This window comes from Balaenoptera acutorostrata, chromosome 12 (genome assembly GCF_949987535.1).
Source record: "Balaenoptera acutorostrata chromosome 12, mBalAcu1.1, whole genome shotgun sequence".
Taxonomy (NCBI): domain Eukaryota; kingdom Metazoa; phylum Chordata; class Mammalia; order Artiodactyla; family Balaenopteridae; genus Balaenoptera; species Balaenoptera acutorostrata.
The window spans coordinates 27,214,622-27,234,264 of record NC_080075.1 but is presented as its reverse complement, the minus strand read 5'-3'; the positions used below and the strand labels follow the sequence as shown (position 1 = coordinate 27,234,264).

The 19,643-nt window shown below is 47.9% G+C and overlaps 1 protein-coding gene across 1 annotated transcript in view; it reads left to right on the top strand.

Moving 5' to 3' along the window:
* Positions 1-5,328: 5,328 nt before the first annotated feature.
* Positions 5,329-19,643, top strand: part of LOC130709433 (uncharacterized) — a 260,097-nt gene continuing 245,782 nt past the window's right edge. Inside the window, exons 1-3 of the mRNA XM_057558686.1 lie at positions 5,329-5,332; positions 5,435-5,617; positions 13,452-13,589. Of these exons, the coding sequence (XP_057414669.1) occupies positions 5,329-5,332; positions 5,435-5,617; positions 13,452-13,589 (325 nt within the window). The remainder of the gene's footprint in view (positions 5,333-5,434; positions 5,618-13,451; positions 13,590-19,643) is intronic.

The following is a 19,643-nucleotide window of genomic DNA, read 5'->3' as shown; positions in this document are numbered from 1 at the left end:
ACACTCACAAGCTACCAGGAGGCAAGTAATGGTTAGCGCTGGTGTGGTTAACTCCTTTATAGATAGGGAGGTTGAGGCATGGGTATTGTGGAATTTGCCATGTTGAGGCATGGGTATTCAAAAAAAAAAAAAAAGAACAGAGCTGGGAGCTCGATTGGCACTGCCTGCGGGGGAGGAGCGCGCCGCCGCCGCGAGCTGGGAGCTCGATTGGCGCTGCCTGCGGGGGAGGAGCGCCGCCGCCGCCGCCGCCGCCCCCGCCGTCGCAGTCGTCGTGAGTGAGGAAGCGCCTCGGTCACTCCTGCTGAGGGCCCTCGCCGACGGCTGGGTTTACCCTCCGCCCCGCCAGCTCCGCTCGTTTCCCGTCCCCCGCGGCCCGGCGCGGGGCAGGCCTGCCGGGGCCGTGGAGGACGAGGTGGTCCGCACTGCCAAGAAGACAGACAGGATGGTGCCGAAGAAAAACGTGGTGAGCGCGGCGGGCGGCGCGGGCCGGAGGGAGGCCGGGCGGCGGGCGGGGGCCAGTCGGCCTGAGGGGGCTCCCGTCCCGCGGTGAGCGCGGCGGGTGCCGCGTGACGGCGGCGAGGCCCGCGCTCGCTCTGGGGAGGGGTTCCTGGGGAGGGGGGAGCTTCGTGTCCCGCGGCCGCGTCGCGGGCAGGGGTTCTGGAGGGCGTCCTGTCCCGCAGCTGCGTCCCGGGCAGGGGTTCTGGGGGGGCGTCCTGTCCCGCAGCTGCGTCCCGGGCAGGGGTTCTGGGGGGCGTCCTGTCCCGCGGCCGCGTCCCGGGGAGGGGGTCCGGTCCCGCGGCCACCGGCGCTGGGACCCGCTCTGGGCGCCCGAGGCCCCTCGTGATTAGCGCAGCCCGGTAAACTCCATCGAGGCGTCCTCCTCATTATTTTAAACGTGACGGTGGTAAAGCCTCGCTGGTTTAGCTGAAGAGTGCAGAGAGCCCTCCCTGTTGGAAAGAATTCGTTGTCTTTCCCGGGCTCATTGGCCAGCAGCGAGAAGACAACATCAAACAGAGGTTTGTGATCAGTTTTAGACATGAAAGTGTTCAAGCAAAACGTGAATTTCCTGGATCTTAGTTTTGAGGAAGGCTGAACATTCCCTTGATTGTCTCAACTCCCCTGCATGTTTGCTTAGCAATTAAAAAAGGTGAACTACGCCAGTGTACTTGGCAAGTTGCTAAACTTTTTTGAAAAAGTGGATCTTGTTAGGCCGCGGAGTGCGGGGAGCTGTGTTTAAGGCACTGCCGCCGACGAGGCTGTGCTGCCGGCTGGATTTGGACACATGTCGTTGCTGGTCCTCTCAGTGGTTTACGGTTGCTACCGGTGGCGTTTTCTGTTACTGACAACGTGTGCACGTGAACGTGTTCTCTTGTGGTTTGTATGAGGTGCTCCAGTTTCTGCATTTCTGTCCACCTGTGTGGGCCACTCTCAGTCCCTTGCTTCCGAGCCGTCTATATTTTCAGCTAAACTTCTGAAATTCTAAGTCAAACGAATGTGAAGGAGAGAAGGGCTGCTCTGATTTGCACAGCACTTCGGAGTTACAAAGCGTTTGTGCAGAATTCTTTGGGGACTCACGACAGCTGTGTTGCATTCATTTTACAGAATAAGAAACTGAGTCAGACCAAGCAGTTCACCTCCTTAAATGAAGTGTGCGTTGTGGCTTAAGCCAGGACCCGAGTTTTCTGCTGGGCAGCATGCAGAAGTAGTGTTACACACCGAATTCTTAAGACTTCAGACTTGGCGTGCGCCTCTTTTCCTTTAGCAGGTGCATTGCCCGGCGTGTAATTTCATACCCTGTTCATCTGGATTTGCAATTTTGGCTTTTTAAAGGATTTCCTGTTTGTTTTCTGTTGCAGACGTTGCCTGTGCCATTTATTTTTTCTGTTGATACAGGCCTTTCATTCCTCACTGCAAGTGATGAGCTCTGTATACTTGATTGGCTGAACGTTTCTGTTATTCTGTTTAAACTGGCAAGTTTTTTTTCTTTGCCTAGGGAACCCTAGACTCCCCTAGTAGAAGCTGGCTCCTAGGGAAAAAGGCCGTTTCTTGGGTAATTTTTTTCTCGAACTCAGGCTATAAAATGTGTACCTTTTAATCATCTAGTGCACTAGGTGTTTTTGTTTGTTTCCTTTCCTTGAAATAGACGTTTCCTAGAAATGAGGAATTCCTTAGTGAGCAAGTATGGAGAAGACCAGTTTGTATTTATCTGCAGTTCTCAAGTTATAAACACATAATGCGTCAGCAGGAGAATGAGGATAAGCTCCACAGATAATCCTCAAGTCTCATTTTTCTTTTCAAATCTTATATTTCTAATAGTACAGAACTTTACCAGTATAAAAACTTGCCCCCCCCCCCAAAAAAAAGAACAGAACTGCAGGAAAGAACAAAGAGCACTTAAAGTGTGTGTGTGTGTTTAATATATACATGTACATATACCCAGGTACATACACCTTTATATTTATATGTTAGTTTGTAAATAAATGACAATAATAATGTCTTGTGGAGATGTAGAACAGAAGTATACAACAAAAGCACAAACAGCAGGAGGGGGCAAATGGAGTTAAACTGTTAAACCTCCATGGGATGGTTCCATGGAGGAGGCAGAGAGGGGGATGGGATCCTCGAAGAGCTGCTGAAGACCTTGCATTTTTTGCAGATCTCTTTAGAATGCTACTTGCATATTGTGCTCTCACTGAATGCACCTGGCTGAGCTATGGCACATTAGCACGGTAAACATTTGTCAGATTTGCCCTAGTCAGAAAATTTCTATACCTGCCATCCTGCTTGGCACTTAAAAAAAAATTTTTTTTTTTTTTTAAAGCTGTCTATGATATAGGGATGATGGGTGAAGAAGGTAGGCTGCAGGGTAATATGTAGTATGTATGATCCCATTTTGATACAGTAAACAGAAAGTATTAAATGCATGCCTGTTTGTATGAGCAGTGAGTTTGCATGGTGATCTCAAGAGGGAGGGAATGGGACGGGTAGAGAAAGAGATTGACCACAGACTATTGTTTTACTTGTTACAAGAGGCATGTGTTGCCTTCATTTCTGATTAAACTTTTTGTTTACAGATTATTGTAGGTTTACATGCAGTTGTAAGAAATAATAGTGAGATAGCTCCTGTGTGTCCTTTACCCAGTTTTCCCCAATGGTAACATCTTACAGAACCATAGTATACTGTCACAACCTGGGTATTGCCATTGACACAGTCAAGATATAGAACATTTCCATCCCACAGGATCTCTCCTGATGCCATTTTATAGCCACTGCTGCTCCCCCACTCCCCACCAAATCATAATGATCTGATAGTGCAGTGGATAAAGTTGCAATAAAGTTTTTATGCAGATGATGAAGGGAAAATACCCCCTGGGGAAGATGGCCCATCTCCCACTCCCCCGGCCCTATCTGTCCCTGGCAACCTGTCATTTCAAGAATGTTATGTGGGACTTCCCTGGTGGCGCAGCGGTTAAGAATCTGCCTGCCATTGCAGGGGACATGGGTTCGATCCCTTGTCCGGGAAGATCCCACATGCCGCGGAGCAACTAAGCCCATGCGCCACAACGACTGAGCCTGCGCTCTAGAGCCCGGGAGCCACAACTACTGAGCCCACGTGCCACAAGTACTGAAGCCCGCGTGCCTAGAGCCCGTGCTCTGCAACAAGAGAAGCCACCGCAGCGAGAAGCCCGCGCACTGCAACAAAGAGTAGCCCCCGCTCGCCGCAACTAGAGAAAGCCCACACGCAGCAACGAGGACCCAACGCAGCCAAAAATAAAATAAATTAACTAATTAATTAAAAAAAAAGAATGTTATGTGAATAAAATCATATAGTGTGTACCTTGTTTTTTTTCTTAAGTAAAAAAAATTTTTTTTGTTGGCTGCGCTGCCGGTTATGCGATCTTAGTTCCCCGACCAAGGATTGAACCCAGCCCAGGTAGTGAAAGTGCTGAGTGCTAAACACTGGACCGCCAGGGAATTCCCAGTATGTAACCTTTTGGATTGGCCTTTTTCACTCAATGTAATTCCCTGGAGAGTCATCCAAATTGCATGAATCAATAGTGCTCCTTTTTTTAAAAAAAAAAAAATTTATTTATTTATTTATTTATTTGGCTGTGCGGGTCTTTAGTTGCAGCATGTGGGATCTAGTTCCCTGACCAGGGATGGAACCTGGGCCCCCTGCATTGAGAGTGCAGAGTCTTAACTGCTGGAACACCAGAGAGGTCCCAGTGCCGCTTTCTTTTTAATTGCTGAGTAGTATTCCATGGTTTGGCTATACTTCAGTTTGTTTAATCACTTGCCCATTGAAGAACATCTGAGTTTTTTTTCCCATTTCTTGACTATTACTGATAGAGATGCTGTGGACATTTGTGTACCTTTTTTTGTGCGAACATGCGTTCTCTGGGATAAATGCCGTATGGTATGTGTTGCTTTTTTTTTTTTTTTTTTTTTTTTTTTTTGGCTACGCTGTGCCACATGTGGGATCTTGGTTCCCCAATCAGGGATCGAGCCCGTGCCCCCTGCATTGGGAGCTTGGAGTCTTAACCACTTGACTGCCAGGGAAATTCCTGTATTGCTCCCCCCGCCCCACTTGATTGATTGATTGATTGATTGATTGGTTGATTGGCTGTATTGGGTCTTAGTTGCGGCACGCGGGACCTTCGTTAAGGCATGTGGGATCTTTTTTGTCGTTGTGGCGCACGGGCTCTTCGTTGCAGCATGAGAGTGTCTCTCTAGTTATGGCGTGCGGGTTTTCTCTCTCTAGTTGTGGCACGTGGGCTCTGTAGTTGTGGCGTGCAGGCTCCAGAGCGCGTGGGCTCTGTAGTTTGCTGCACGTGGGCTACCTCATTGAGGTGTGCGAGCTCAGTAGTTTGGCGCGAGGGCTTAGTTGCCCCGCGGCATGTGGGATCTTAGTTCCCCGACTGGGAATCGAACCCGCGTCCCCTGCATTGCAGGACGGATTCTTTACCGCTGAACCACCAGGGAAGTCCCTGTATTGCTTTTTTAAATTAAAAAATAAAGGAAAAGCAATTAGAGGTAAAACAACTAATTATATGATTGCCTTTCAAAGTACATATTCAAACCCTACATTCTTGGTGTACATAAGTTATTTATGTTGATTTCTGGTGTTTAGCTCTAGCAACAAGGCAATAATAATAACGCTGTAGTTTTCCTTGTTTCTTTCAACTGATGATCTGTGTATTTATTACAAATACTAATTAACACTCACAAGCTACCAGGAGGCAAGTAATGGTTAGCGCTGGTGTGGTTAACTCCTTTATAGATAGGGAGGTTGAGGCATGGGTGTTGTGGAATTTGCCATGTTGAGGCATGGGTATTCAAAAAAAAAAAAAAAGAACAGAGCTGGGAGCTCGATTGGCACTGCCTGCGGGGGAGGAGCGCCGCCGCCGCCGCCGTCGCAGTCGTCGTGAGTGAGGAAGCGCCTCGGTCACTCCTGCTGAGGGCCCTCGCCGACGCCTGGGTTTACCCGCCGCCAAGCCAGCTCCGCTCGTTTCCCGTCCCCCGCGGCCCGGCGCGGGGCAGGCCTGCCGGGGCCGTGGAGGACGAGGTGGTCCGCACTGCCAAGAAGATAGACAGGATGGTGCAGAAGAAGAACGCGGTGAGCGCGGCGGGCGGCGCGGGCCGGAGGGAGGCCGGGCGGCGGGCGGGGGCCAGTCGGCCTGAGGGGGCTCCCGTCCCGCGGTGAGCGCGGCGGGTGCCGCGTGACGGCGGCGAGGCCCGCGCTCGCTCTGGGGAGGGGTTCCTGGGGAGGGGGGAGCTTCGTGTCCCGCGGCCGCGTCCCGGGCAGGGGTTCTGGGGGGCGTCCTGTCCCGCAGCTGCGTCCCGGGCAGGGGTTCTGGGGGGCGTCCTGTCCCGCGGCCGCGTCCCGGGGCGGGGGTCCGGTCCCGCGGCCACCGGCGCTGGGACCCGCTCTGGGCGCCCGAGGCCCCTCGTGATTAGCGCAGCCCGGTAAACTCCATCGAGGCGTCCTCCTCATTATTTTAAACGTGACGGTGGTAAAGCCTCGCTGGTTTAGCTGAAGAGTGCAGAGAGCCCTCCCTGTTGGAAAGAATTCGTTGTCTTTCCCGGGCTCATTGGCCAGCAGCGAGAAGACAACATCAAACAGAGGTTTGTGATCAGTTTTTGACATGAAAGTGTTCAAGCAAAACGTGAATTTCCTGGATCTTATTTTTGAGGAAGGCTGAACATTCCCTTGATTGTCTCAACTCCCCTGCATGTTTGCTTAGCAATTAAAAAAGGTGAACTATGCCAGTGTACTTGGCAAGTTGCTAAACTTTTTTGAAAAAGTGGATCTTGTTAGGCCGCGGAGTGCGGGGAGCTGTGTTTAAGGCACTGCCGCCGACGAGGCTGTGCTGCCGGCTGGATTTGGACACATGTCGTTGCTGGTCCTCTCAGTGGTTTCCGGTTGCTACCGGTGGCGTTTTCTGTTACTGACAACGTGTGCACGTGAACGTGTTCTCTTGTGGTTTGTATGAGGTGCTCCAGTTTCTGCATTTCTGTCCACCTGTGTGGGCCACTCTCAGTCCCTTGCTTCCGAGCCGTCTATATTTTCAGCTAAACTTCTGAAATTCTAAGTCAAACGAATGTGAAGGAGAGAAGGGCTGCTCTGATTTGCACAGCACTTCAGAGTTACAAAGCGTTTGTGCAGAATTCTTTGGGGACTCACGACAGCTGTGTTGCATTCATTTTACAGAATAAGAAACTGAGTCAGACCAAGCAGTTCACCTCCTTAAATGAAGTGTGCGTTGTGGCTTAAGCCAGGACCCGAGTTTTCTGCTGGGCAGCATGCAGAAGTAGTGTTACACACCGAATTCTTAAGACTTCAGACTTGGCGTGCGCCTCTTTTCCTTTAACAGGTGCATTGCCCGGCGTGTAATTTCATACCCTGTTCATCTGGATTTGCAATTTTGGCTTTTTAAAGGATTTCCTGTTTGTTTTCTGTTGCAGACGTTGCCTGTGCCATTTATTTTTTCTGTTGATACAGGCCTTTCATTCCTCACTGCAAGTGATGAGCTCTGTATACTTGATTGGCTGAACGTTTCTGTTATTCTGTTTAAACTGGCAAGTTTTTTTTCTTTGCCTAGAGAACCCTAGACTCCCCTAGTAGAAGCTGGCTCCTAGGGAAAAAGGCCGTTTCTTGGGTAATTTTTTTCTCGAACTCAGGCTATAAAATGTGTACCTTTTAATCATCTAGTGCACTAGGTGTTTTTGTTTGTTTCCTTTCCTTGAAATAGACGTTTCCTAGAAATGAGGAATTCCTTAGTGAGCAAGTATGGAGAAGACCAGTTTGTATTTATCTGCAGTTCTCAAGTTATAAACACATAATGCGTCAGCAGGAGAATGAGGATAAGCTCCACAGATAATCCTCAAGTCTCATTTTTCTTTTCAAATCTTATATTTCTAATAGTACAGAACTTTACCAGTATAAAAACTTGCCCCCCCCCCAAAAAAAAGAACAGAACTGCAGGAAAGAACAAAGAGCACTTAAAGTGTGTGTGTGTGTTTAATATATACATGTACATATACCCAGGTACATACACCTTTATATTTATATGTTATTTTGTAAATAAATGACAATAATAATGTCTTGTGGAGATGTAGAACAGAAGTATACAACAAAAGCACAAACAGCAGGAGGGGGCAAATGGAGTTAAACTGTTAAACCTCCATGGGATGGTTCCATGGAGGAGGCAGAGAGGGGGATGGGATCCTCGAAGAGCTGCTGAAGACCTTGCATTTTTTGCAGATCTCTTTAGAATGCTACTTGCATATTGTGCTCTCACTGAATGCACCTGGCTGAGCTATGGCACATTAGCACGGTAAACATTTGTCAGATTTGCCCTAGTCAGAAAATTTCTATACCTGCCATCCTGCTTGGCACTTAAAATAATTTTTTTTTTTTTAAAGCTGTCTATGATATAGGGATGATGGGTGAAGAAGGTAGGCTGCAGGGTAATATGTAGTATGTATGATCCCATTTTGATACAGTAAACAGAAAGTTTTAAATGTATGCCTGTTTGTATGAGCAGTGAATTTGCATGGTGATCTCAAGAGGGAGGGAATGGGACGGGTAGAGAAAGAGATTGACCACAGACTATTGTTTTACTTGTTACAAGAGGCATGTGTTGCCTTCATTTCTGATTAAACTTTTTGTTTACAGATTATTGTAGGTTTACATGCAGTTGTAAGAAATAATAGTGAGATAGCTCCTGTGTGTCCTTTACCCAGTTTTCCCCAATGGTAACATCTTACAGAACCATAGTATACTGTCACAACCTGGGTATTGCCATTGACACAGTCAAGATATAGAACATTTCCATCCCACAGGATCTCTCCTGATGCCATTTTATAGCCACTGCTGCTCCCCCACTCCCCACCAAATCATAATGATCTGATAGTGCAGTGGATAAAGTTGCAATAAAGTTTTTATGCAGATGATGAAGGGAAAATACCCCCTGGGGAAGATGGCCCATCTCCCACTCCCCCGGCCCTATCTGTCCCTGGCAACCTGTCATTTCAAGAATGTTATGTGGGACTTCCCTGGTGGCGCAGCGGTTAAGAATCTGCCTGCCATTGCAGGGGACATGGGTTCGATCCCTTGTCCGGGAAGATCCCACATGCCGCGGAGCAACTAAGCCCATGCGCCACAACGACTGAGCCTGTGCTCTAGAGCCCGGGAGCCACAACTACTGAGCCCACGTGCCACAAGTACTGAAGCCCGCGTGCCTAGAGCCCGTGCTCTGCAACAAGAGAAGCCACCGCAGCGAGAAGCCCGCGCACTGCAACAAAGAGTAGCCCCCGCTCGCCGCAACTAGAGAAAGCCCACAGGCAGCAACGAGGACCCAACGCAGCCAAAAATAAAATAAATTAACTAATTAATTAAAAAAAAAGAATGTTATGTGAATAAAATCATATAGTGTGTAACCTTGTTTTTTTTCTTAAGTAAAAAAAATTTTTTTTTTGGCTGCGCTGCCGGTTATGCGATCTTAGTTCCCCGACCAAGGATTGAACCCAGCCCAGGTAGTGAAAGTGCTGAGTGCTAAACACTGGACCGCCAGGGAATTCCCAGTATGTAACCTTTTGGATTGGCCTTTTTCACTCAATGTAATTCCCTGGAGAGTCATCCAAATTGCATGAATCAATAGTGCTCCTTTTTTTTAAAAAAAATTATTTATTTATTTATTTATTTATTTATTTGGCTGTGCGGGTCTTTAGTTGCAGCATGTGGGATCTAGTTCCCTGACCAGGGATGGAACCTGGGCCCCCTGCATTGAGAGTGCAGAGTCTTAACTGCTGGAACACCAGAGAGGTCCCAGTGCCGCTTTCTTTTCAATTGCTGAGTAGTATTCCATGGTTTGGTTATACTTCAGTTTGTTTAATCACTTGCCCATTGAAGAACATCTGAGTTTTTTCCCATTTCTTGACTATTACTGATAGAGATGCTGTGGACATTTGTGTACCTCTCTGATTTCATTTTCTCCATGGGTGCCCTTTAAGGCTCAATACTGGAAGAGAAGGGGATCAGAGTGATCAACCCAATGTGGTAGCCTAACGCAACAGATAAGGAAAGCAGCAGGCTTTGTGAGACAGTCAGCGATTTGTCCAAAGTCACACAGATAGTAAACGTCAAAGTCAAAACTGAAATTAGGTCTCCAGACTTGTAGTTCAATACTTTCCCTCATTATTCCATGCTATTTTGAATCTCCTACTCAATTTAGGGGCCAAAGAAATCGAACGCAAAACTTTCCAAAGTGTCTTTTCTTACCTGACATGGTCAGAGAAGAGGAACCATCAACTGCAGGTACAAGGGCTGAGGAGACAACACTAGAGGATGTCTGAGTGGCTGCAGCTGAACGGCGCACGTGTCCAGTCCAGAGGTCACTGGTTACTGGTCCAAACAGCTCCACGGAAACCCCAAGACTCTACCAAGTGGTAGTAGGTTTGGTAGGAGAGTGATGTCACAAAGCAGGCAGTTGAAAGGTATGAGCTAGCCAGTAGGGAGGTCCGATCCCCAAGAGGAAGGCGGGGTTGGGTGAAGAGAGTGTAGGAGAGCTAAAACAACACCTAAGTTTCTGAGCTCTGGGGAGGAAATCCTAGAAGACAGATTTACCTCTCCCAGGCTCTTCCATTAGGGAAATCATTGCAACGTTTCTTACAGACGCTCATTAATATAATTAACTAACATTTACTTATATTCTACAGAGTATTCTATTTTATGTATCATATACTTAGAGCTATATAGATGTTATTTAATTAATAATCCTTAGGAAGGAAAGAGCCATCTAGTTTGAACTATTACAGTTGTTCTGAAATCATATGTGTCTACTGAGTGAACTGATAGCAGCTTTTAAGGAGCAAAAGTAGGGATTAAGAAGCTCTTTTTGTAACTTGGTTCAAGAGTAGGGTGAAGTTTGTTGAGTGTACCTTGTGGAGAGTGTTGTGGTCCAAGGCTCTTCTCTTTGAGTTTCTTCTCCTTGACTCCTACCTTCCTTGGGCTGGGCTAGGCTGGGGGCCAGGTTGGACTTGCGACTTAACATTTCTCTTCCGCTTTCTTCTTTTTTTTTTTTTTCTTTTCCTTCCATTATGGGCATTGCTTCTAGGACAAGCCTTGATCTTGCATTGGATGTTACTTCCTGTCAACTTCCAGCAGCAGGAGTCTTCTTTTCAGTGCTTGACGCTTCACGAAATCGACTCTGCCCGTTGGCAGCAAATACCAGAGAGCTAGGAGACAGAGCTGGTTGCAGACCTTTTCTCTTCCAGCCTTTGGTTGCAATTGTTTTGCCCATAATTTGCTAGCTCTAGTTCCTTGGGCCACACAGGTATCCTGCCATCCAGCTCTTTTTCTATGTGAGACACATTCTGAACACTGTCCCTTTTTCTTTGCACAGAAGTATATACAGTGTGGCAGTTACTGTAATCTCCTCCCCCTTGCAAACAGCCACTCTCGAATCTTGGACCTCTAGGACTCTCTGTCTTGCATGCTTGGGTGCAAGGCCAAGCAAAATGAAGAGGAGAATAATTAGAGAAAGAGGAGGACATTGGTGGAGAATTGGGAGCAGGTAAGGTGAAAGGGCACAGGAGAAAAGAGATGAATGTAGATTTTTTGGTTTCTGTGGGAAACAAGTTGACACACTTGGGCCTCATTTTGTATTTACAGAACAGAGAGTTAAAGATATAAGTAGCTAGATAGTGCAGCAACTGCCATGAAGTCTGTACACTGAAGAGAACAGTCTCACATCTAGTTTTCATTTTGTTTTATGTCATAGTACCTTATTTATAGCATTCACTGGTGTGTTTGTAGAATACAGATGTGTTCAAATGCTCTGGTTTTGTCTACATGGCTATTTCCTTGTCCTATTTGTAAGGAATCCAACATTGTAAGACATATTGCATGTTTTTCTCTTGACGATCGTTGACCTTGAAGCGTCATGAACTAAGTTGAGCTGTTGGATTTTGTGGAGAAACTTTCAAAAGGGTCTGTGAAAAAGGCATTGTGGTGAGTCGCATTATGCACCCGAGCGTAAGGAGCAGATATCTGCCACCAGCCCAACTTGGCCTGGATTGCCTCTGTTTTAGTTCCCCCGGTTAGTGCTTTTCTCCCTAACCACTCTTGTGACTGTGAGCATGTGAGTAAGGGCTGAGTTGCTAATGATTTCTGTGTGAGGTAAGCTGGTTTGAGGGAGGAAATCTATGGACCTAGTCATTTTCCTTGGTGGTACGCTTTCAGGGGTGTAAAAAGATTGATCTTCCTGGGGACTTTTCTGGTCCCAGGAAGATATCGCATAGATGGGACCTCCAAAGGCACACATTGAATCTTTAGGCCTGTTTTTCCTATTATGAGATACGAGTTTCTTCACTGATGGGGATGATGCTTATCTGAGAAGAAATTGTGAAAGGTGGTGTAGTACAGAGGTGTGGCTTAAGCTTTTAAGTTTTCTTCAGGGTTTTTCCCCTAAGCTTCCTACTTCAGACGGCCTACTTACATGATACTAGTATGTGATGTCAGGCTAACAACTTCCTAAATATACCTGCAAGCCAGATCAGTGTCTCTTTTCTCTGTATTCCCATGGAAATCAAGGGTTCCGCCGAATTTTCCATCGAAACAGTTGATTTGTGTTTTCTCTAGGAATGCTGAAGGGCGTACCGTTGCTTCCTAACCGGTGTCGTTTGGGAGATCTACCTCTGTACGTCCAAATGATTAATTTTGAGGCTTTGCTCATGTGCGCAGTAAACCCTTGAATTCCCTACGACCTTCCTTTCCTCCATCTCATACCCCATTAAGCCCGCTTCAGTTTATCTCCTGCATTTCTTTGGAATCTGTCAGCTCTTCCTCAACATCCTAATACTGAACTTGCCTGTCTGTTGCGACTAGGTCCTAACTAGTGTCCATATATCTTGTTTCCTTCCAATCCATTCTTCACACAAGAAACCTTCAAAGCAAGCTGGAACATTGCTCATAAACATCGCTCACAAACATTGTTTTGAGACTAGAAAACACAGTGTTGGCCTTGAAGACTCTGCGTGGTCTAGAATCCTCTCTGCTCCTCTCGCCCCATCTTGTGCCACTTTTGCCCTCACTTTCTATGCTTCAGATACACTGAATTAACCTTAGTTCTCACTCATCTGACAGAAGTCAGTTGAGATATGATTTTTCACTGTGATTCCTCGCATTAAGGAATTTGATGATCAGGTTTTGTGTGAGGACTAAAACTAAACTGGGAAGTGGAAGAATTGAGTTTCAACTGTTTCAGTCAACACGCACGTATTAATGATACCTACGTATCGAACACCGGGCTAGGTTTCATGAGGGATCCAGAAGTTCTGGCCATCTCTGGTTTTGGATATCCCTTAGTTGTTGAGACCTTTGCGTTGTCTGGTTGCCTTTTGTCTGTTTTCCAGATGGGAAAACAGGAACAAGGGCAGTATAGGTTATTACTAGGTGGGGTTGAACAAGCGGAGCAGCAAACTGCAAAGCTGAAAGAAGAGGGACGTACTCTAGAGGGATATGATTTCCATTTTCAAGGCGCCTGCATCCTGTGCAGGGAGACAGCCTAACATAAAATGTGCCTAACAACAAATATATTGACTTCTTACTAAAAATCTCCAGTTCATGTAACCAAGGGGTTTATACCTTCTCCTTTAAAAGTGATATTCCTGGGACTTCCCTGGTGGTCCAGTGGTGAAGACTCTGCGCTTCCAATGCTAGCAGGCGTGGGTTCAATCCCTGGCTGGGGAGCTAAGATCCCACATGCTGCGCAGCCAAAGAAATGTTTTTCGAAAGTTATATTCCTGTATTATTGAATTTAGTGGTTTAGATTTTGTTTTAACGTTAAGAAGATGACAGTTTATTTACCAGGAACAAACAAAACATAATGTAAAAATAGTTTCCCAGAAACGATGTCCATCATTCTCTTCTTCCCTTTCTCCCGCAGACTGGTGTTTCATCTTGACAAGTTCTCTGTCAGTCCGTAGGAAAGCTGTCTGGCTTGGAGGTTGCAATCCCAGGGAATTTTTCATCAGCGGGGAAGTCTCCATCACTACAGAGGAATCAAGGGAGAAGTCAGTCCCTGGTAAGTGAGATGCTCCCCCTAAACACCAACACAGCAGTCATGTACCTTTCAAGGGGTTCAGGGGCAAGATGGGCAAGGCATTTCTGCTAACTCTTCTTAAGGATCATGGACAGTGCCCTATGCTACGAGGTAAGCGGTGACTGTTGTAATTCTTACTGGTGATCATTTCATGTCACTGATTCTTGGCTTTCTTTGTATTTCATAGGACTGTTGTAAGTCCAATACAAAATGAGTCTTATTTTTAAAACACACTGAAATGTTTTACAAAGCCTAGCATTCTCATCTAGAGTCCTTTCAATTCTCCCCACTTTCCTGAGAGGCTACGAACACTTCACACCATGAACTAGGAGAGGGGGTAGAGCCCTTTCTGATGAAATATATCAACAAAGACAGAGTCTTAGCCTGCTTGCTCTCTGGACAGGATCTCGGACCACAAGGTCTTAAATCCTGGTATAAATGAAGGAAGTGAGGACAGTTCAACTGGCACTCTCATAACAAGAGTTCTGAAACACCTTCCAAAGAGACTGTAGCAGTAGATGAGGGAAGGGAGTGCCACAGTGTGGTATAGTACAGGGGGAGTGATCGGCTACAGCAGTGAAAAATGTGGTACCTATTGGTGTGCTCTCGGGGTTCTTGTACATGTAGCATAGATGACCTTTACAGTGGCCCTCCCACCTTCCCTCCTGCATTAGGTGTTCTTTTTTTTTTTTTTTTTAATTTATGTTTATTTATTTATTTATTGTTTGAACTTATTTATTCTACGTATTTATTTTTTTGGCCGCACTGGGTCTTCATTGCTGTGCACGGGCTTTCTCTAGTTACGGCTAGCGGGGGCTACTCTTGGTTGCGGTGTGCTGGCTTCTCATCGCGGTGGCTTCTCTTGTAGCGGAGCATGGGCTGTAGGCGCGTGGGCTTCGGTAGTTGAGGCTCACGGGCTCTAGAATGCAGGCTCAGTCGTTGTGGCACATGCGCTTAGTTGCTGCACGGCATGTGGGATCTTCCCAGACCAGGGCTCGAACCCGTGTCCCCTGCATTGGCAGGCGCCACCAGGGAAGCCCTAGGTGTTCTTCTATAGAGTCTAAAAACAGAGAGCACTGAGAGAAGGTAGTGGTTATTAAAGGCTCAGGATCTAAATTCTACCTGTCTCTACGCCACTTCCCAGCTGTCGATTTGACCCCACTTTTGAACGCCGACCTCATTCTTCAACTTTCTCTGCCGTTTGTATACTCACCTTGAAAACTTGTTTCTGTGATGCGTTGAGCAGACACAGGGTGGCAGACTGCAGAGGTGGAAGCTGGTGGTCGGATATTTGTGGGCTGAATCTCCTTCAGTCCCATTCCCATTTCTGGTTGCACAGAGGCCCTACTTCCTGTGTGTGACGCAGAGCCATAGGATTGCGGGCAGGAGCCAAGTTCTCCATACAGTAAAGACCCCAGTGTGCCTTGGTTATAGTAATCTACCTGGCTTCCTTCCCGGTAGGGAAGTGACAGGCGGCTATGCCCCTGATTTGTTCGTGGGCCTCCTGATCCAGCAGTTCCCTTGGCTCTGCCCCTGTCGTCAGCTGCCCCTAGGATAACTGTGAGCCCTTGCCACTTCTCTGGTAGATTTCCCTATTCCCCCACTATAATCACACCTGAATAAGGCAACTCAGACCTTTCAGAGATGTGTCCTGAACCTCTTGTTTTCTGAAATACCTATCTGGTGGTTGTGAGACTGAAGGCCAACGTCCCCAAGAGACTTTTTCTATTTCTCCTAGTAAAGCTAGACTCATCTTCTGTCCCCTTCAACTCTCCTCAAATTGTGTTCTTTCAACCCAGACCTCTGACCCTGCTTTTTACTTCTGCCATTTCATCCTCACTCCTGCTTCCTTTCCTAAATCCATACCTCTCTGTTGGCCTTCCTAGGCCTGGGCCAAGTTCCTTCCTCTTTCCTCAGTGTTTACCCCTTTCCTTCATTCTCCCATCCAACTTTCAGTCCTTCCTTTCTCACGCCCCAGTTAGCAGCATCTCAAAATTCTTAAGGTTTATTACTCATCTAGTCATTGTATTCCATTTACTTATTCAGTTCTATACCTATCTTACCTATGTATGGAAGAACAGCTGGTAGCCAAGGTGGCACCAAGAATCCCAGCAGCTCTCACTTGACGTATCCGTAGTAGTCAGCAATTTCCATTTGTTTTTCCCTCTCGGTGAGAAATGGCAGCTTCCCCGAAGAGGTGTATCTGGCAGCATTCTCCCGTTGTTGTTGAGCCCGCCTCTTCATGGCCTCTCGCTCTGGCCTCTGCTCTTGTTCGATGGGCTTTGACATGACTGGCTCAGGCACATTGGGTTCCCTCCATGGAACTCGTTGCTTGCTGAAGTCTTGGAGTAGAAATTGGGTTTGGAGCTTGGGTGGGGACTGGCGCTTAGTCCCAGCAGGGGGAACAGGCTCGCGCTGGAGAGAAGCGCCAGATGAAGTTTGGTAGGGTGCAGGCCTAGGAGCAGCGGACTGAGGGACGCGGGGCTGGGTATGGTTGGTCCAAGCCGGTTGGGTTGGGTTGGTCACAGTTGGCTGAGCTGGTTTGGCGGGACCTGGCAAAGAGGCAGGAGCTGGCTGGGATGAATTGACTGCAGCAGGTTGAGCTGAGTCAGTAGAACCAGGCTGGGCACGGTAAGCCCCAGCAGGCCGACGTGAGGCCAGAGACTGTGGCCTCCGAGGAGCGGGTCGAGCTTGAGGCTTGTCCCAGGCAGAAAAAGGCAGAGGTATCAACTTGACCTTCCCAGGAGGAGGCCGCTCATACTGGGATGGAGAGGGACACTCTGTTTCAGCACTGCTGTCTGGTTTCTGGGCTTGGACCTGCGTTTTCTCAGGACTCTTCCCCTCACGTGGGGTATGCCGCCATGGCTGGATAGCTGGGGGTGGCTGGGGGTCTTTGGGGTTGCTTGCATTTCCCAAGAGCCGACAGGAAGAGAGCCCAGTTTTCGTCTCATTCTTCCTCCCCAGCGCATGAAGGACCTTCACAGACTCCAGCATGCGCACGCCAAGGGAGGTTCGAGGCTTTTGCAAGCTCTCTTGGAGAAGCTCAGTTTGGTGTTCCTTTCGCTTCGTGTTGGGGATTGCTGGCTTCTCTTCTGCCTTGACTTTGTTCCCTGACTGCTTGTTCTCTTCAGCCTTGTTTCTTCCTCTGGTCCTTTTGGTCTTTTCCTGCCCGTGGCTCTTAGTTTTGCTGACCTTTCTGGATGCAGCTTTCTGAGGTTTGCCTTGCGAGTGCTTGGCCGTGTTCACAGGCGCCCTGTCACTGACTGCAGCATTGCATAGAACCACTTCTCCCCCTAACAGGCACTCTGGATTCTTTGGCTGGCTTTTGGCCTTGGGAGCACCACTGATAGGCTCAGAGGCTTTCTGTTTGTTCTTCCTGGGTTGATCAGAGGGAACCTTTACGACACTTGGCTTTTCCTGCACCTGATTCACCTTAATGGCTCTGGTGTCTTTAGCTTTGATCACGTTGGGACCTTGGGATTGACCAAGATCTTTCAAAGAATTAAAGAGCTGGGGAAGGTGACTATCCTCCGCCAGTGTAGTCATGTCTGCAAAACCACTGCTAGGTTCAGTCCCATTTTCAAGTGTCCCTAGGTCCTGACGACTGCGGCTGTTCTCTCTCAGATCAGCATTTTCAGAACCAGGCTGCTCCTCTTGGCTGAGGGGATCGGTGCAGGCCAGCGGCTGGTGAATATCAGGGATTCCTAAAGGGCGTAGTGGAGGATCTTGGTTCTCTGTTGGGATCTGGTAGGCATCCAGAGGCTTTGAAAGCTTGGTTTTGATATCATCCACGTTCTTACTCTCTGTTTGTCCCTGGCTTGGAGCTGGAGGCAGGGCCAGGAGACGACTGGCACTCTGGACTGGAGCTGTCACTGAAATGTCCCCAAGTTCAGACGGTGGGTTACTCTCAAGTATGTGACTGTTTCTGGTACTGCAGGACTTGGGGAGTTGTTGAGTTTGTGTCACACAAAACGTCTGGCTTGGAGGTCGCAATCCCAGGGAATTGTTCATCACCGGGGAAGTCTCCGTCACTACAAAGGGATCAAGGGAGAAGTCAGTCCCTGGGAAGTGAGATGCTCCCCCTAAACACCAACACAGCAGTCATGTACCTTTCAAGGGGTTCAGGGGCAAGATGGGCAAGGCATTTCTACTAACTCTTCTTAAGGACCCTGGACAGTGCCCTATGCTACGAGGTAAGCGGTGACTGTTGTAATTCTTACTGGTGATCATTTCCTGTCACTGATTCTTGGCTTTCTTTGTATTTCATAGGACTGTTGTAAGTCCAATACAAAATGAGTCTTATTTTTAAAACACACTGAAATGTTTTACAAAGCCTAGCCTTCTCATCTAGAGTCCTTTCAATTCTCCCCACTTTCCCGAGAGGCTACGAACACTTCACACCATGAACTAGGAGAGGGGGTAGAGCCCTTTCTGATGAAATGTATCAACAAAGACAGAGTCTCAGCCTGCTTGCTCTCTGGACAGGATCTCAGACCACAAGGTCTTAAATCCTGGTATAAATGAAGGAAGTGAGGACAGTTCAACTGGCACTCTCACAACGAGAGTTCTGAAACACCTTCCAAAGAGACTATAGCAGTAGATGAGGGAAGGGAGTGCTACAGTGTGGTAGTACAGGGGGAATGATCGGCTACAGCAGTGAAAAATGTGGTACCTATTGGTGTGCTCTCGGGGTTCTTGTACATGTAGCATAGATGACCTTTACAGTGTCCCTCCCACCTTCCCACCTGCATTAGGTTTTTTTTTTTTTTAATTTATGTTTATTTATTTATTGTTTGAACTTATTTGTTCTACGTATTTATTTTTTTGGCCGCACTGGGTCTTCATCGCTGTGCACGGGCTTTCTCTAGTTGGCGGCTAGCGGGGGCTGCTCTTGGTTGCGGTGTGCGGGCTTCTCATCGCGGTGGCGTCTGTTGCTGCGGAGCATGGGCTGCAGGCGCGTGGGCTTCGGTAGTTGCGGCTCACGGGCTCTAGAATGCAGGCTCAGTCGTTGTGGCACATGGGCTTAGTTGCTCCACGGCATGTGGGATCTTCCCAGACCAGGGCTCGAACCCGTGTCCCCCGCATTGCATTGACAGGCGGATTCTTCACCACGGCGCCACCAGGGAAGCCCTAGGTGTTCTTCTATAGAGTCTCAAAACAGAGGGCACTGAGCGAAGGTAGTGGTTATTAAAGGCTCGGGATCTAAATTCTACCTGTCTCTACACCACTTCCCAGCTGTCGATTTGACCCCACTTTTGAACGCCAACCTCATTCTTCAACTTTCTCTGCCGTTTGTATACTCACCTTGAAAACTTGTTTCTGTGATGCGTTGAGCAGACACAGGGTGGCAGATTGCAGAGGTGGAAGCTGGTGGTCGGATATTTGTGGGCTCGATCTCCTTCAGTCCCATTCCCATTTCTGGTTGCACAGAGGCCCTACTTCCTGTGTGTGACGCAGAGCCATAGGATTGCGGGCAGGAGCCAAGTTCTCCATACAGTAAAGACCCCAGTGTGCCTTGGTTATAGTAATCTACCTGGCTTCCTTCCTGGTAGGGAGGTGACAGGCGGCTATGCCCCTGATTTGGAATCTGAGATGGTGTTCCCTGAGCAAGGCTGGCAGAAAGCGATGGATATAGAGGGACCATGTTATTGGCGTCTGAAGTTTTATCATAGTGGGCTGCCATAAACATGGAGGAAGCAACTGTGTGCCGGTCAGTGAGTGCCAGAGTAAAGTCTCCGGGTGAAGAAGAATTCTTTTCAGTGCTTCGTGTGATGTCCCACTGAAGAACACCTGGATAGGAAGGAGCTGAAGTGGAGATCTGGCTGTGGTCAGTAACTCCAGATACCGTAGTCGTGCTAGAATGTTGGTAAAGGTAGGCACTACCCGTGAGTGTCTGGAAAGAGGTACCAGTAGCTGATGGCGAACTGACGGCAGGGGCAGAGACTCTGGAGAAGTTGCAGACACTTCGTGTTAGGGAAGTTGCATTGCTCACCACAGGAAGAGAATGCTGCAGAGATTTCAGAGTTCCAAGTAGAG